This window comes from Phalacrocorax carbo, chromosome 8 (genome assembly GCF_963921805.1).
Source record: "Phalacrocorax carbo chromosome 8, bPhaCar2.1, whole genome shotgun sequence".
Classification (NCBI taxonomy): Eukaryota; Metazoa; Chordata; class Aves; order Suliformes; family Phalacrocoracidae; genus Phalacrocorax; species Phalacrocorax carbo.
In genome coordinates this window covers 574,873-593,682 of record NC_087520.1, presented here as the reverse complement: position 1 = coordinate 593,682, position 18,810 = coordinate 574,873, and the positions used below count along the sequence as shown (strand labels likewise).

Here is an 18,810-nt window from a genome sequence, read left to right as displayed (position 1 = left end):
TCACGCTGACCCAGAGTGGGTGCGACACCAAGCGGGGGCAGCCACTTTGGGGTTCCCTTCACACGCGCCCAGCTGGGCTCCAGGGAGGGAGCCAGTGGCTCCTCTCATGAACGCGGCAGAGCCTCCACCCCCGAGACGAGGCACGTGCAACTTCCCAAGGCATCCTCCAGCGCGAGCAGGGACAGGCAGCGTGCTCCTCCGCCAGCCAGCACAAGCACTCGCGATAGAAACCTGGGTCTGAGACGGGACAGCTCTGCCTGGGCAACACCGTGTTACTGGACAGATTCAGAGGACCAAAGAGCTTAGGACAACCTTGAACTTGACCCAGGAAGGCGTAAAGTCTGCACTGCTCATGGAAAACACCTAGGTTATAGAAAAGCTTCAACAAAAAGACAAAGCTATCGTGAAGGGTGCTACCTCTGATTGTTTAACCTGCCTGCCACCTTACTCTCCTCGCCCACGCTGTGCCTAAGGGGCTGCAGCTCATTCAGGTCAGGAGGCATCTGCTGTATTTGATTGTCGAGGGCAACGCAAAAAATCATCCCAACTCAAGTTAACTGCTGGATGCAAGTGCAAACCTGATGAGGAAAAACACCAGGATGTCAAAGGATGACAACCAGCGCCCAGGACTCCTTTCACTCGCTGCCACACTGAACGAGGTCCCGCTGATCTGTGCCTGCGCTTCTGGAGCGATTCAAAGGCCAGCGGCACAGTGCAAGAGGAGCAGTACCATTCCCCGCTCTGGCCCTGACTGCAGCTGCTATGGGAGAACAAAACCACTCAATCAAAGACCCTTCAAATGTTTCCCCTCAAGAAATCAGGCTCACAATGCATCAGGAGAAAAATAACAACTGGTGCTGGAACAACCACTCTGAATGGAGACATTGACTTTAACGGCTCAATTACGCCTTTGTTGGGGAGGGCGGCAGGGACGCAAGCTGTGCACAGCGTTTGTACAACGCATGAACAACGCGCCGAGTGTCTCCACATCTGGGCTCCGGTGCCCAGGCGCAGGGGCAGGATGGCCACTGTTGCACCTCACCCTTCCCAGGAGCACTGGGGCCAGGCGCAGCATGCCCGGGCCGGTCCCGGCTTTGCTCTTCCCCAGCTCAAGGGCACGGCAGCCACCCGTCCCCTAACTCACAGGGACTCTGGGAGGGCCACGAGGAGCTCAGGTGCCGCCGCACAGGGCTGCCAGGTGTCCGCGAGTCACAGCAGCACTACGCAGAGATGCCGAGACGAGAAGTCAGGGGGAGTTTTGGTGTTTACCCACCAGGTCCAGGCAGACCTGTCGTGCAGCAGCCCCGCCGTCGCTGGGCGCCCGGATCCCCGCTCCGGCCCTGCGCGGCACTGCCTGGCACGCTCCCTGCGGTACCTGAGCTCTGCGCCGGCCCCAGCTGCAGCTGGGGCTTTGTGCCTGCTCAGCACATCGGCGTAAGCGCTTCCAGCTCCTGGTCACAGCCACACAGCCGAGATCGAGAGGAGCAGGGAGGAGGCAGCTGCTATTTTTAACCTGCCTGATCAGCATCCTGCCACGTCAACACGCCTCAGCTCTGCTACGTGTGCGTGGCTCTGCGGGTCTCACCTCTGTGCGAGCCGGCACACACCTCTCACGGCGGTTACTGGCATCACCAGCCCACACCAGTGGCAGTTTCCAGCAACTCAGCAGCTGGCACTTATGCTCTCAAAGGATCTCTTCCACGAAGCTTTATCCCCCCAGCTGACCACTGCCAAGCCCCCTGGCAGGGGTACGCCTCTGCTCTAGCTCTCAGAGCTTAGGGTAGCTGATGATTACCTGGCCTGCCATGGCATTTGCCATTAATCCTACTGCCTGCTGACTTTCTGGGCACAGGATCTCGCCAGTTCTTTGGGGAGGAGGCGTTAGGGCCTTGGCAGAGCCCTGCAGACTCTTGTTCACACAAGTGACCACAAGAACCTTGCCCAGGAGCCAGGCCATACTGGGTCAAATCAAAAGCATATCCAGCCCAGTATCCCACCTCTGGCAGACAACAGGAGATGCACACAAACAGGGCAAGCACATGACGTGTTTCCACTAATATTCTCCTTTAACAATGGTTAACTCAGGGGCCTCCTGAGCCACAGGTGGTCCCTCTGTGTTTAGTTGACAGCTTTCATGACCTTCTCCAGTCCCTTCCTGCAGATGCTAAAAGATCACAAGGGTTGACTACCCTGTGGGAAAGTTTCCCAAGTCTGCTCCCCTTCACACGACGGCTGCTCCGCCGGACCTTCGGAAGTTTCCCTGCTGGAGCTCCCTGTACCTCTGCCCCATACAGCCCAAGGGAGACCCCTGCCACAGCACACAGCCCCATGCACGCACAGCCCCACGCACGTGCCGGAGGCTGCAGGACACAGCGGCAGCACAAAACGCTTTGCATCGCCTGCCGGCCTCCTCACAGCTGACAGCACGAGCACAAGGTCACTCTGACCCAGAAGGATCACCCCAAGTCCCCATCGAGCCCTCTGACGAGACACCAGCTGTCTACTGAGACCAGGCGTCACCGCAGGAGCTGGCTGAGGAGCAAGCACATCCCAGGGGAGGCACAAAACTGAGGCAGGCACAGAGGGGATGGCAGGGGCATGGGGAAAGCCACTGTTGCACCTGGTGACTCCACCACCACTTCACCAGGTCCCACAATCCCATTTGGAAGCCTGAGGATCGGGCTGTCCTGTGCTGGCACCCCGAGGCTCGCCATGCGAGCATTCACAGCGTGCCCCAGGGCACTGGGCTCAAGGGAAGGACTGGTGTTGGGTTTTGACGTGATGCAGCAGGTCCCCAGAGCAGATGGACCCCTACAGCAGCAGGGACTGGGGCAACGCTGGGTTTTAAGGCCAGACAATTCCACGTTGCCGTTGGTGCCTGCTGGGAGCAACGCAGCGTTCCCCAGCATCACAGCAGGAGTGGGTCCCGACCTGGTCCTCCCACAGAGACAGGGCGGGGGAGACGCCGAGCCCTGTCCCCTGCAGACAGGTATGAGCCCCGCGGATGCCACCACCAGTGAGCAGGCGCTGTCACAGCCCATCTGCGGTGGGTCAGAGTTGCTTCATTACCTGCTCCCGGTCCCCTCAGTAATCCCTAGATTACAGAGTCCCCAGGCACATCTATTCTCTCATTAATCCCTGGATTAAAGTATCCCCAAGTCGGCTTTGACGCAGTGCACTACAAACGGCTGAGTTACACTGCACTCCTCACAGTGATCCCTGGATTAGACAGAAGGAGATGTGTCCATGGGTCCTTCGACCCAGCTGGAGCACAGGCTCAGGGAGAGGAAGAGAGGTCTAAACATAGTACATGTATATAAATAAAAAGCATAAAGGATGGGACTGTGTTTCATAATCAAAGTACTTATGTGATAAAACAACAACTTCAAGGAGGTTCCCGGATTAATTAAATCCCAATCCAGATGATCTCCAAACAGCAACTCACATCATTTGTAACAACAAAAATACTGAACAGCTCTCACCCTGAACCCAGTGCTGGGGGAAAATACCTCACTTCATGCTCTTCTGGGGACTACCCATACGTTTTTTTAAAATGTCACTATCACTGACACAGAGAGCTCTTAACTGACCCAGACAGCGAAAAAGCTTTTAGAGACCCAGCACAGCACAACCTAAACTGTGGGTTATGTACAGCCCCAGGCTTTTTTTGAAGCTCTGCCTGTGTAAGGACAAGGCAGGAACGTGCTCCCGGCAGAAGGCCTGAAAGGGCTGCGGGGCACAGCCCAGCCCCGAGCCCTGGGGCAGGCGGAGGGAGGGGTGGGAAAGCCCCCGGGCAGCGGACACACACCCAGCTACCCAAGGAAACTGCTGACCACCTGGTCAGGTTTTAATCGCACAGATTGCTTCTCTCTCCTCAAATTCAAACAAGAGCCTGAACTTGTCCTCTGCGTACGCGGAGGCTGCTTACGCATCCGACGGCTCCCGGGTGCCCAGAGGCCCCCCAGAGGTGCTGGTGGGGGGACTCACGCAGCCGTGTCCCTGGTGTCGGGGAGAGGGGGGCCGGCATCAGAGCTCCTTCCCGCAGCACCACGGCGAGGCAACAACACAGGCAGATGGGAATGACTGAGGGAGGCAAGGGGGTCACAGCTGGAAGTAACAAGATTAAACTAGGAAAAGGAAATGAAGGCTTAGTGATAGATTTCTCAACAGCAAAATCTATTCAGTTTGGGAAACACTCCTCAAGGAGATTAAAGGCTTGCTGGGGCATGGGCCAGCACCCCAGGAAAAGGGACACATGGGGAACAGCCGAGCGGTGGCTGGGGAGCGGCTGCAGGGCATCATGGCCTTCCTGCCCAGCAGCAGCCGGCACGTCCCCAAGGCCACACAGCCCCAGCAGGGTCAGCCCCATGCCTTGGCAGAGCCGGCAGGAGATGGGGACACCCTGCTGGGGGGGGCCAGGACAGCCCCAGGACACACCTGGCCCATGCCATGGCCTCGGGATGAGGGTCCCCTCCCAAGGGTCCTCCTCCAGCTGCACAACCACCTGGCCACGGGCCACCTCCCCTGAGCGGCCACAGGTGTGAGGCCACCGCTCCTCCTCCAAGGGCTTTGCTGGGAACCGTGGGTGTCGGTGAAGCACCCGCACCTGTATCACCTACAGCCATCGCCAGCCCTGGGAGCATTTGCACTATGACACGTACAGCCCAAGTGCACACCCCAAAACGCACACCCCACCCAGAGACTCCTCCTGGTGCCTGCCGCAGGGCAGGAGCAGCCCTCCCCAGAGCAGCCCGGGGCACCGGGCGCCCGTCACACCCCGTGAGATCTTCCCGTCCGTTCTACCGAGCCGGCGGGAAGGGATACGTCTCCACGCGAACGGGTCACCCAGCCATGCCTATTGCGGGGCCAGGCTCCGCAGGCTCTCTGCGCAGAGCCCAGGACACCCCGCAGCCTCAGAACGGCGTAGGGACAGAGCTGGAGAGGAGAATCCCGTCCCCACCCGGCGGGACCGTGCACAGCGGCCGTGCCTGGCCAAGCTTGCGGAGGGTGGACAGGCAGCCCCGGCCCCAAGCCAGCCCTGCCGCCGTACCCTCCTGCCCCAGGAGGGACCCCCCTGCCCTGGGGTAAGACGGCACTCAGCAGCCCTCCTCTCTCCAAGACCCTGCCCTACGATGGAGCGGGTGTCTACAGATGTGAAACACCTTCGTTCATCAGGCATTGTCCTGCTGGGCTGAGCCATGACGGCCACTGCTCCTGTCCCACTGAACCCGCTGAGCACACGGGCTCGGTCATGACTGTCACAGAGCATAAAAAGGGGCATTTGTGCCATTCCTCCTTTGTTTGGAGGTATTTACCCAGCCACCAAGAGCACCCAGGGGCTTGCCAGGTGGACAGCAATGCTACTCAGAAGAGGTCACACCCACAGCTCGAAGGCTTCAGGAGTCGGGCGTTTTGGGGCAAGCTACTGGGAATGGGCCAGCTTTGGCAGGGGGAGGGGAATGAAGGGCCCTTCAACAACTCTAGCAAGCATGTCTAAAAGTGGAAGCTACTCAAACGGTTTGTTTGTATTCAAACACTCTCAATCTGTCCTACTTTTGACTGGGCGCTAGGCAGAATTGTGAATGAAGGTGGATTTATGCAGCAGAACAAACCCAGAATATTTTCTGAACATTTTTCACGTGAGAGCTGCCGTTCTGGGGCGGCGCGGTGAGGTCTGGGCCAGCGACCAACCTCGCTGGCATGGCCCTGGACCCAGCTCGCCCGGCTCCTTGGGCCCGGGTGAGCTCTGCGACACCAGCGGGGGGATGTGCCCTGCATCTCTGCAACTTAACATTCCCTGGCAACTAAAGTCAATTAGCACGATGGCTGCACTTCCTTCATTAGCAGCACTTCTGAGCACCACACAAGAACAGGGCATTCAAGTGTGTGCTTTTGAAATACCATCCTCACCCCGCATTTGCATAAAAATACCAGACCTATTTAAGTGACAACAACACTTCGCTAAACCCCATTACATAACCCCGTTTGTTCCCGCAGTTGACACACCAGAGACACCTTCATTTCCAAAGCAAATCTTCACCTTCTGAACAGGCTTTGGGAGGATTTTTTTTTTTAATAGAAGACGAGTTTCCAACCACATCGTTTCAGGCGTATGCTGCTTTCACATGGAGAAAAAAATAAAACTGAATTATCTTCCTTAATTTTTTTTCCCCCCGAACTAGCAAGACCTACCATTTCAAAGTACATTCAGCCTTCCTCGAGCAGAACAACTGCACGGAGAAGCAGAAGTCCTAAACAGCACGAGGCGAAGAGAAACTCCCAGCTGATACGCAGCCATTAAACACTCCCATGTGCCTCCTCCAGCCCCGCCACAGCAACGGGGATCGCCCTGGCTCCGCTGGTTACCTGCTGCACAAACACCTCCGGCTCTTTCGTTTCTATGGAGAGGTTTGCTATAGTTTTCCAGTACGATGCACAGGCTGTTCTGAAAAAGCGAGCTTACAGCTTGGGGAAATTCACCCCAGATCACTAGATGGACTGGATCTTATCACTGAAACCTTGAGCTGGAAAACCCCCAGCCCTCCCGGTGTCACCGGCTGAAATCACTGCGGGCTCATCTCAACCCTTCCTCCTTCCCGACCAGGAAAACCGAGCTCTCAGCAGGTCACAACAGGGCTGGTCCTTCCCATTTTGTATTTGCTGGCTGCTGCAGCTGCCTTTACAATGCAGCAACGGCAAATTCATCCTTCCATGGACCACAGCACAAGGCAGTGCGAGCCAGACGACTGGGAAGTACGGGAGCTCAGCCCCATCCCGGCCACACCACCTCCGGGAAGCGCCACGCGCCATCCTTCCCAGCAGAAACATCCCTCCACCCCTGTGCTGGCAAACCGGCTGCGAGGAAGCCAGCGTGGCCCCGCGTGTCCGCCTGCCACCCAGGCCCACGGCTGAGACGCCGAAGGGAGCAGGGATGCGCCGGGGCGTCACCTCCCCTGCCTCTGGGGGTTTGTCAATGCCGAGCACTCACATTTCAGCTACACACAAGCAATGCAGACTTGCATAAGATCATTTTCTGTGGCTCACCAGGTATCCAGAGCTTTCCATTACTATATTAAGCCTAAGATTTTCCCGGTAGATAAACCCTCGTTTAGCCATGTGCTGGAGCCATAAAATTCCCAACATCTGGTCCTATGTTGGCTTCCTCTAGAGCCTTAGGAGATTGAAACAGTAGGGGAAAGCCTCTTCAGCTACTAATTAAGCTATTAATAATCCTGTTCAGCCTCTCTGGTGTCGAGCCTATTTTCTGAAGTTTCATGCAAGGGGTCAGCGCTACCGGGAAGGATGGGGAGGATCCGGTGTTGCTTTACAGCAGCTGCATTCTCCTCCTGCGATGAGGCTGTGACAGAGCTGATGTGAAGGCAACAGCTCTCGGGCTGTCAGGAAGGAGAGCGGAGGCAGCCGCGGCTGTGTCCCCGTCCCTTCGCCACCTCCGGCGGTGGAGCCTGCCTCTTTGTGGCAGGCTGCAGCGTCATGTGCAGGCTGCAGCTCACTTTCCGATGCCTGAACCGAACATGGCCACACTGTCTCCTCGGCTCCCCGAGCCATTACGGGAAACCGTGTTCAGATGCACCCAGAAGCTTACCGGGGATATGACATTATGCGTGTCTAACAGTTTTGGCATCCCCTCGCCTCTGCAACACACAAGTCCAAATACGTATTTCTTCCCACAGAGGCTTGTAGGAAAAATAGCCCTGAGACAAGTATTTAATTTCTGTAAGATGAACTGCACCAGTCTTTGCCGTATTTCCTAGCCTCGCGAACGCAGCTACAGCCACAGGCTACCTGCGGGAGCCACGAACGCGGCCGAAGCTAAGGAAGCACCTTGCGACGCGGCGGCCGCCCGCACCCCTCCCGCTCCCCGGGAGCCCGGCAGCCTCCGGCGGCACCGGGCCCTGCCGGGGCAGCGGCTCCGCTCCGGCGGCGAGGGGCGGCGGGGGAGCCCCGCGGCGCGTGAGAGGCTGGGGGTCCCCGGAGGGGCCGGGGGCTCGGCCCCGATCCGCTTCGGCCGCCCGGGCGGGAGGTGCGGGGCTCCGGGGGGGGCCGCCCAGGGCGCTGCTGCGGGCGGCTCCCGCTGCCCCGGCCCGGCGGCGGCGGCGACCGGCCGGGTACCGAGCTGGTGCCCCCGCAAGCCCGGCTCGGGGCCAGCCCTGCTGAGCGCGGCCGCTCCGGCGTGCGGGGGGCCGGACCCCCGCAAGCCCGGCTCGGGGGAGCCCAGCCCGGCGGGAGGGCGGCGGAATCTCGGCGGGTGCTGAGTCACCGGAGCGGGTCAGCCGCACGGCGCAGCCCGCGCGGAGCCCCCGGGACCCCCGCGCCGCCCCCGGCACCCGCCGCCGCGGGGCTGCCCGGCCCGGCCCGGCCGGCGGGGAGCGGTGCCCGGCCCCGCCAGCGCGGCGGGGGGCGCAGGGGGAAGATGCGGGGCGATGCGGGCGGATGCGGGGGCCGGGGACCGGCGCGAGGCGGCTCCCACCTGCTGCGGGCGGCGAGGGGCTGCCGCCACCCCCGCGGCACTCGCTCACCTTCCGTGGCATAGCTGTGGTCTCGCAGGAAACTGCTGCTGATCTTGCGGGTCTCAACGTCCTCCTCCATTGACGGCGGGCTGGCGGGCGCGGGGCGTCAGCAGCCGCAGCCGCGGATCCATCATCCCCCCCCGCGCCCTGCTCCGCGGCGGCCGGCCGCGAAATGCGGCGGCGGTGGGGGGGCGCAGGGGCGGTGGAGCCCAATGGCTCCTCCCATACGGCACGGCTCGGCTCGGCTCGGCTCGGCGCCGCCGCGCTCCGCCCGCCCCGTCGGGCACGCCGCGTCCCGGGCGGGCGGAGCGCGGCGCTGCCCCTTCCCCTGCCCGTGCCCCAGCCCCTGCTCCTATCCCAGCCCCTGATCCTGTCTCAGCCCCTGCCTGTGACCCAGCCCCTGCCCGTCTCTGCCCCTGCCCCTCTCCCTGCCCCTGCCCCTGCCTTTGCCCCTGCCCCAGCTCCTGCCCCTGCCTCTGCCCCGTCTTTGCCCCTGCTCCTGCCCCTTCCCCTGCCCCTGCCTGGGGGATGCTTCTGCCGGGGGACACTCCTACCCGGGGACCCCCTTGCCTCTCGGGGACACACATGCCACCGGGGAAGCTCCTGCCTGGAGGAGTGCTGCCCCCTGACCTGCCCACCCCAAACACACGAACACAGCCGGGGTCTGATACCAGGCCTTTTCTTGGCAGTAAAAGAGCCACAGCACGTATGCGTCAGGTGTCCTGGGACAGGGGTGCAGCAAGGGCCGTGGGGTGCAGCAAGGGCCGTGGGGCAGCCACGCCAGCAGTGACAAGGAGGCGCCAGCTGGGTGCAGCAGGGGAGCCGGGCACACACGGGCACAGGCCCCACAGCTCCTCTGCCCTGCATGTCCACCTGCCAGCACAGTGAGCCCAAGCCCCCCCGCGGCACAGGGCTGGGGTCAGCCGCAGGAACTGTGGAGCTCGACAGGAGCCATCTGGACAACCCAGTGCCACATCAGCAGGGAGCGTTATTGTTACTGGGACCAGAGGGGAAATAAGGGATGCAGAGGGAATGGGCAAAGATGCTGGATAACATTGTAAATACAGTGATGCGCCACAGCTCGATTTCCTGTCCTAACTGTAGTATCATAATTAAAATCTCATTGGCAAGGTGCAAGATTTTATAGCCTAGGTTCTCTATTCCGCTGAGATTGCACTGCCTCCTTGGGAGCTGATTATTTCAGGGGAAGCACGGGAGGTAGCATCTCTGAGCAAGAAGGCTCAAGGGCTCCAGTGCGTCCAGTATGCATGTCTTGTGGAAGGGGCTCTCCACACCACCGCAGCACTGCAGCGCCGCCGCACACCTTTTGCAGGAGCGTGTGGGTCCTCTCAGGTAAGAGGCAAGAGAGAGGGAAAGCTCATTCTGCCCCATGTCGTGACCTTGTGAGAAAGGGTGAATTCCCAGGCTCTTGGATGCCTGCCTGCCTCCCCAGGACGTTTTCTGACATGCTGTCACATGGAGGTTGATATAAGGCATTGTAAAACTGCGCCTTGAAGAACTCTGGCACTTACTTATACGCATATATAACTTCAAGGATTTATCAGCCAACTGCATCACATCACAGGCTGTTCATTAATACTGGGATTACCGATGTGACAAGCCAGAAGCATTCATCAGACAGGCATGAGCCTGAAGTCTCCATGCCCAAAGCCTTCACTGAATTACTCTGGAATGTGAGTTCCTTGCTATAATCACCAGGCACATGTTTAAGTTAAGCAAACACATTGTATTTGTGGCCGACGCTGCTCTCGGTTGCAGTGGGTGAGATACATGGGTTAGTCTGAATTCACTCACTGTGACAAGGCACAAGACCTGGCCATGGTTTCATGGCAAAGTGCAAGAGATGTATTTACCAACGCTCTCTTGCAGGCTAGAAAGAGTCACAGCAGTAACATCATGCTTTAAAAATAACTTTTGTGTTGCTGGTAGCTCCTTGTACACGCTGCAGCGCAGGGCACCGGACCCGAACACGGCACAGCAGGACTCAGAACTGCTGCTGGCTCTGGACAAGTCAACTGTCACCTCTGTGCTTGTAGTCTCCTGTCTCCAAAGGGAAGGGAAGGGTACAGACCTCCCGCAGGAAAAGAGAGAAGGAAAAGAAAGGTTAAAATGAAACCAAAATGCTACACCCAGGAATCAGACTACCTTTGCCTGCAGGGTTACTGCACTTGCGTACACCGTGTAAGACACGGGAGCAATGTAGCTTAAACAATCCCAACTCCAGAAAAGGAAAATAAAGACAGGTTTTTAATAAGCAAATATTACCTTATCACATCCTCCCTTCAGATCTCAGATGGCAAGCCTCAGCCAAAAGGCAATGCCTGGCTCAATAACAAGACCCTGCAATACTTATGAATATTATTTAAGAAACATAAACACAAATCAGCAACCTCCTTCCCTCTCTTCAGCAGGATCCGTCGTCAGTGTATTTCCATTTTAACAAGTGCCAAGTCCTTTCTCCCTTATTAACTAGAAAAATTATTCTCCCCATTGTGCATGAATTATAATTATGTATTCATAAGTCCTGCAAAGTTTTTCAATACACCATGTCATTTAAATACATCCACAAGCCACCTGTTTGTTATGCAACATGCATAGGAGCTGCATCATGAAATCCATTTATTCTCAGCTTTTTAAAATCCAGGAATGAGCCTTTACAATAACTAAAAGCATTAGCTGTCCTAAGCAGGAATCCATTTGCAGATTAAATTCACCAAAGGTCAGCTTGTAGCTGTCACTGTTTTCCAAACCCCCAGGTGTCCACCGTGTTACATACTTTGACATCTCTTGAAGAGCCAGGACACTTTCCACTCCACTGATTTATGCTTCAGTTAGAATAGGTTTACGAGCCCCTGTGCACAGGTTTCTGTTGGACCTAAGCAGTTTGTTAATAATAACTGAACCAAACCTCTGATTTTATGCTCAGCACAAAACTTCCTTCAGCTCATTTATTTTACCTTCACATCCATGAGCACTAGATCTATTTTCCCAATTACTGGTGTGGGTTAAAAAGCTAGCCTCATTTTTTTAACTGCTAAATATATTATTAGATAACAACATTTCTTTTAAACTTGTAAGAATGATTTCTATTGATTAACGGATCGTTAGCGCTGACTGGCTGGGCAATGCCGGGACGTCAGCCTGCGCAGAGGGTCTGGCGACAGCACGTGCACACAGCTCCGCTCCCCAGTCCAGGGGACGGGGCTGGCAGCGGGCGTCCCTGTGGCCCCTCTGCTCTGCCCCAGCGCAGGGCGTGTGGGCAGCGCGGCTGCCTGAGCCCGTGGGCAGACGCTGCAGCCCCTGCTCTGCCCCTTCATGCAGGTGCAACACCCTCCTGCTCCGGGGCAGGATGGGGAAACGCTCCCCGGGGGCGGGACGAGCTCCCACCCTGCCGCGTCTTTGACCGCTGTCGCCACGTGGAGGAAGATGGCTCTTGGGAGACTGAGCTGCTGCGCAGCTTCCCCCGTGCCATGACCTATGTCTTACGGAAACGGACGCACCAGAGGGCACGGCAAGACGGGCGGTTTCTCCGCGCCGCTCTCGGTGAGCACGAGAGCTGACGCTGCTTTGGAGCGCTGCAGGCACTCCCCGAGGAAGCCGGCACGTGGTGGGAGTGGGGGTGTTGGAAGAGGCACTAACTGTACCTAGAGGAGATCACAACGGGGACGAACATGTAATTGCACATGATGGAAAGAGGAGAACCATCCTTCTCAACGGTGCACTTTAATGCATACGTAAATTAGTTGGAATTCCTGACATTTGTCGTGCCAATCACTACTTCATGAAGTGATGCAATCCCTTAGACCAGTATAGGCTTTTGAAAGGCCACTGCCACTCTGAAAACACAGCTGACTCCATGTTGTTTTCTTACGTGGGAAAGAAGTTTTCTCCCGAGGCGTGCTTGTAGACTTACCAAACTCAGGACACAACGCAGTCGGTGGCCAGCGCTATCTGCACTAACCAGGTTTGCATAACTTCAGTGTACGGGAGCATGCCTTAACTGAAAGCCCATCTCTGTGCAGGGAGGAAAACCAGTGCTAGCATGACACCATCTGCAACTTGCACCAAAGTCGGCACCTAATTTGTGATCTGGGTGAAGGTCACTTCATAAAATTAATATTCTGAGAGGGAGAGCACGTAAGCTCTTGTACAACTTCTCTCATCATGTCCAGTTCCCAATGCATTTATAAATGTGCTCCGAGTCCTTCAGCTCACAGATTCCAGTAGACAGAGCACTTCAAATCTGAGAAGCTAATTAAGCAGCAAAAATGGGGTAATTACACTCCTATTATCACACGTGTAATTGGTGTCAGCCAATGGGGTTGGTGGCTGCCTGGCCCCTATTGAAGGGATGACCCCAAAGGGAAAGGGGCTGTCCCAGGGCAGAGACCCTCGTGCTGCACATGCCAGAGAAGCCTCATTATGGGAACCCAGGGCTTCTCATGATCGCCAGTGCTGAATACACTCAACGCCATAGGTGAGGTGTCCCTGGGACAGCCATGGCTGGTGGGAAGCCCCGGCCACTGGTGCAGGGAGCAGCACCTCTAAGTGACCATAGCAGACATTCAGGGGTCCAGCTTCTGCTGAAACCCGGTGTCTGGGTGCTAGCGGCTCCCTCCTCTCAGCCAGAGATGAGCTGGAAGCCAGGCTTCCCTCCAGAGGTGCAAACATGGGACTGCCTGGGGCGTCCAGCACGGGACTGGCGGGATTCATTGCCCAGCAGCACGTTGGGAAGAACAGACTGCGCATGGTTGTACCTTCAGACATGGCCCTGGACCCGTGGGCATCGCTGACCCCTTGGTCCTTGCACTTGCCACGCGTGTCCAGCTGAAGGGCTCGGGCACCATGTATCCCCTGTACAAAAACACACTGTTTCCAGCAACACAAGGGGAACATAATGCAGCAGGGCAAGTCCTTGTGTCAGGCACCAGTGGGAAAACTGGAGTGAATCAGGAATTAAGGCCTTTCAGTGCAAGCGCATTGCCATCAGTAACTGGACAATTACACCAGCTACCCCACAGCCGAGCACCCTGCACGGCCTCTGGAGAAACAGCCTCCCTCAGCAGCCTTTGGGGGCTTTATCACCCGCTCAGCACCTCCGATCCCCACTCCCACGCACAGGGGCTTGGAGCCCCGTGCCTGTCCCTGCTGCACGGCACTCCCAAAGCCTTCTCAAGGCAGCACCCAGTCCAGCATGACGGTGGTTCAATCCAGAACCAGAGACACAGACACCAGGTCAGGGACCTTTCCTTACAGAGGACCACGGACACCCAAGCGCTTCACAGCGGGTGGATAAGTATTATCCCCGCCGTAGGGCTGAGTGCCGAGAGAGACCAACTCTGCTTGTTTACAGCCCAGGGAGCCTGGGCAAGGCTTGGGAAGGGGGCCAGCTTGTGCTGGCCAGCAAACACCAGTCCCATCCAGCCATCACGGGATGCGTAGTGCGGGTGAACATGCTCCGAATGAGCATCCTCCCGGGGAACACCTCGTGCAGAGCCATCCTCTTCACCCACAGACAGAGGGCTGGGCTGCTGCGCGGTCACCAGGGAACGTCTGCGAGTCCCCCTGCACACACACCAGCCCGTGCTCTGGATCTGTGCCCTTGTGTCTCTCCTGTAGCACACCAACAGAGCTGACTGTGATTTTGCTATACTAAGTCAGCTTGTTTCTCACGTTTTTAGCTTCAAGTCACGTACAAAAGCTGGGGAAGCTGTAACCCATATCCGGGCTGAAGTCCCAATCACATGAAGCTTAATTAGCATGACTTCAGGAAGACCAATAATTTGCTGGATTAGCCAAGATCAAGAAAATTGGGAAGTCAGGTCACACGCAGAGGGCGAGCTGCAGCCCTCTCCTTCACGAACAACGGAGAACAAGGGTCAGGACCTCGGGGCAGAAAAGGGAAGAATCAGTTCATCGAATGCAAAGTAGGCGAAGACTTCTGCCTCCCAAAGGTCGTATGATAAATTGATCTACTTGGCCTTCACCCCGGCTACGCGCGGTTGCTGGTACTGGTACAAGCTGTACATGATTAACAGCACAGCAGTAATGAGCACTGCCACACACCCGCCCGGCGCAGGGAATAGCTGCTCTCAAGTGTTTTCTCTCCTATCTTCAAGTAGACTGACCAGCTTCTGCGGCATCTTAGCAGGCCTTTCGTTGTTTTTACTCTTTCCCTTCTAAGCATTTTATGCCAGGGTCTCAAAACAGCCTCCCTTTGCCTATTTACTGCTTTTGCCCTTTTTTTGAGCAGCCCCACCCAGTGCCCATTGCCAGTGCTTCTCACCCATTTTCTTCCAAGACAAAACATTGCGCTCCCTTCACACATACCCAAAGAGCTACAACTGAGCTAGTGGGGCTCGGTTTTTTTCAGTGCAAACTACACGGATTTTGCTCAGGTAGTGTCGGATTTTGCACGCGTAGCTGTGCCTGTGCGCGGCTGTGCACACGCTGCCCGTGCGGTACGGCGGCTTGTGTCAGCACCGCATGGGCCAGGCGCTCCCACGTCACCAAGCGCAACCATCAAATCGCGGCATCTTTGATCGCAGCAGAACCATTTGGAAGAAGAAACGCTTTTGTGCTAAATGATCAAGGTTTCACAATTCATTTTTTTCTCTTCTGAGAGCAGTGATAACTGATGACCATTGCAATTATCAGGGCTGATAATCAGTAGAAACTCTTCCTGCGAGTTCAGACTGCGATATATACATACAGCAGGTAAGAAATAACTTTTCTCAACCATGTTTTCTGGTATTTCCTTTGTATTATCTCATCCTGTACCTTGGATATACTGTTCGCTGGTACTTTTAGATATATAAGAACTTTAGATATATAAGAAAATACATGTTTATCTTACGGATTGCAAAGGTGACATGACAAATCAGGGAGAAATAACAACGGACTACACTGAAATTAGAGAAGAGTCTTATTTCTGTGCCTCTTAAGCAGTAGACCTGGATTATCTACTGGCTATTCCTCAGCAAGTTGCCTTATTTTCCTGCAGTTCATCGCCCTGCCGTTCTCCCGAGAGCGGGGCAATGCCACTGAGCACCACAGCAGCCCCACGGTCGGCACCGCTGCTTCTGGGAGCTCCAGCTGGATTCACGGGCGCCTCAACGCAGCGACCCACGCCGAGCCCAGCGCGTGGCCGGGGGCCTCAGCAACCGACTGCTCGGCAGCACACATACGCCACGTTTGCTCCCCCAGCGGGGTTTGTGAGGGCAGGGACGAACCCACCACCGAGATTTTTCAGTGATTTTTTCAGTGTGATCGCCCATCCAGGCGGACACTGCTCCGTACTCAGAGCCGCTCGGGGTACCAGCACCCTCCAGCTCCCTGTACACAAACCTCCCCTTACCAGTGTTTTGACTTTGACCAAAACCAGCATGGCAGCAAGGGGCCTGGCTCTGGTATCACCTGTGTCTGTGAAAGCCTGCATAAATGCTCCCAAAGCCAAGCATCTGCAGGAATCCGGGCATCCTGCTCTCTGCAGTCATACTTCAACCACAGGATCCTTGCCCCAGCACTAAACGGAGCTGAAAAGCAAGGCGACAGGGCAGCCTTTCGTGCGGGAGGCTGGGCGCCCAGCACCACACAAAGCTCCCACCACACCGGGGAAGCCCTGGGGGATGCATCGACGCCTCGTGGAGAGCCCGCTGGGCATTCAGTCCTCTGCCGGCAGAGCATCCCCGTGACAGCGCGGCTGGCTTGGGCCGTGCCGCTGCCGCTGGTGCCAGCCCGCGCATCCTCCCTGCCGCGGGCACGGGCTCGCTGCCACCGGGCCGGTCCCCCACGGCGCTGACCGCTCCTCCACCGACACCAGCCTCCCACCTCCCGGTGCCTCTGCGGCTACTGCAAAGCCTGCCTAGACCTTCATACAGCAGCCCCACCTGAGGAAAAATACTGCTCTTATTTGAGGCATCAGCAGAGGAGTTTGATTTCAAATGCGGCTCTTCTGAAGCTTTCTCTTTACCAAATCACTCCGTAATGCAACAGATACCATAACTGTGCAACTGCAATGCAAACACGATGCTTCCAGGAAAAACTCATTATGAATTATTTCTTCCTTTACTGTACGGATTATCTAGTCATAATATACCAATTCCTAAACTCCTAAATTAAAGTAATACTAATGACTAAATTATATTATTGCTAAATACACTGCAGAACACGTATGATGTGTGGAATGAGGCACAGAATATTTCATGAGGGTCTGAGGCTTCAACGTCCTTTAAAGGATAGTGTGAGCTGTTTGTCACATGTCCCTCACATCAGAGATCTAATTAGCTTAAATACTTACACAGTAAATAGGATTTGCCATTGCTGAAGATTAAGGCCGCATGTTACAGCACCAGTGCATCTGAACCAGTGGAGCACAGTCTATGCTAAGGAATACGTTTTTGCTTGAGAACAGCTACTCTGAGCAGTGCTACAAATGAGGTCTTCTGTCGGTGTCCGGGTTTTGTTTGTTCCTTTGCCTTTGGCTTTTAACTGGAGTAACAAACTCCACCGCACATGACACTGGAAAGGCAAAACCTGACTGGTGTTGGTTGGGCATCCAGGTCTGAGACACCACCATGAGACACCAGTGCGGAGGTCTCCTGGGGACTTGGAGCACTATATATAGAGCACACAGCCCATGTCCGCGGCACCGTGTAACATATAAATACTGGCTCCTTGCCCCAAAGTGCTTACAGTCTGCTGCAGTGAAATATGATACAAGGGATAAAGGGAACGCAAGATGACACTGGAACATTGTTCATGAGAGAGCCATTATAGGAAGTCTAAGGCTGAATAACCAAATCTAGTGAGAACAGGATGGAAAAATAAAGGCAGGATGTTGGTCTTGGATTTCCCTGATGATTTATTTTCAGTTGGTTAAGAAAATCACCATGTTAATTCCACGATTTCATACAGAGATACAACTCCCAAAATGATTTATATTACATTAGGTGACTGTATAGGAGGGGAACACGTGAACTCGCATGTGCATTTGAGTGGAACAGATATTGTAAAATTATACCGAAGGTCATCTGCTTATCTTCAGCTGGCTGCACACCTCAGCTGCACGCCACCCTGTTCATCTGCTGTTCACGGGCCGTACGGAGGCTGGGCTCTCCACAGCAGCTTCAGGGACTGGCTGCTGCTGGCGCGTACGTGTGTTAACTGGCTTCCAAAAGCCATTTCGCATTCATCGCTCTCCTGCTTAAAAAATTTCAGTCAAGCCAAAGGCAAAAAACAATTCCACAGATCAAAGATGCCAGTCACACACCACAATATAAAAAAAAATCCCCAAACCAAAACCACCTGGAAATCTCTCAAACAACCAAAGGTCTGTAAACTGTTTATCCATCATCTGCATGATCAGAAGCAGCAACAAAAGGAGAAACTGAGATCAGTTTGAGTGCAGAGAAAAGCAAAGCTTCTCATGTAATATATTTATACTGCGCACTCAGATGCTTCCCCACGTATCCTGGGGTGAGTTATTATTTGTGAGAATGACTATTTAGCATTTATTTCTGCTAAATTAGCATTAAATATGCAAAATTCTGTATGGCTAAAGGTGGATTTTATTTGAAATTACATATGCCAATATGAGACACCAACACATTAGGTCATTTTGAATTGTATATCCTAAACTGCAATTACTCCACCACTTTCATTTAATTTGAATATGGACTACATCAAAAAGTAATGAAATGATGGTATAAATTAAACTAGGGCTGCCCACATCTTGTAACACAAGCGCAGTAAGTTTTACAGCATTGTGCACTTGGCACTGGGATTATTGCTTTATAAAAATCATTCTGCCTGTCCTCAAATGTCATCCAGCAGCAGAAGAGAAAACACCCAGATGCAGCTTGGCCATCCTTGTAAAATCGAAAGCAGAAAGGCTAATCAGTCAGACAGGATTAATTCCCCAAAGAAAAGGAAACTGCATGTCTGGCAGAGCAGCAATCTCGACCTGTATCGGGATTAGTTGAAGTTTCGCAACCATTGGAAGGATGGATGGGGTCTCAAAACCAGGCTGGTGGGTAACGCAAAACTGGGTAAGCCAAAAAAAAGCGGTTGTTGCCTGCAATACTGAAAGCCGGACAACCGAAAGAGCCTGTAAGTAGCTACCTACTTGCCGACTGTTTCAACATTCACAGGAGTTTGTAAATTTGTAGTGATACTTCACAAAGCGACAACCAACGCAGGCGAAGGGCCTGCCCGCTGATAACCGTGTTTCTTCCCCAGCTGCCTTGGCAGAAGGATGCAG

General features: G+C 55.2%; 1 protein-coding gene across 3 annotated transcripts in view; it reads right to left on the bottom strand.

Moving 5' to 3' along the window:
- The window catches only part of PPP2R2B (protein phosphatase 2 regulatory subunit Bbeta), a 114,765-nt gene that overhangs the window by 64,186 nt on the left and 31,769 nt on the right, over positions 1-18,810 (bottom strand). The window contains exon 1 of one of the 3 annotated variants that reach the window (XM_064458206.1): positions 8,538-8,738. The exons of the other annotated variants lie outside the window; for them this stretch is intronic. Within the exon in view, the coding sequence (XP_064314276.1) occupies positions 8,538-8,607 (70 nt within the window). The 5' untranslated portion in view covers positions 8,608-8,738. Of the gene's footprint in view, positions 1-8,537; positions 8,739-18,810 lie in introns of those variants that run through there. 3 annotated transcript variants of the gene reach the window in all.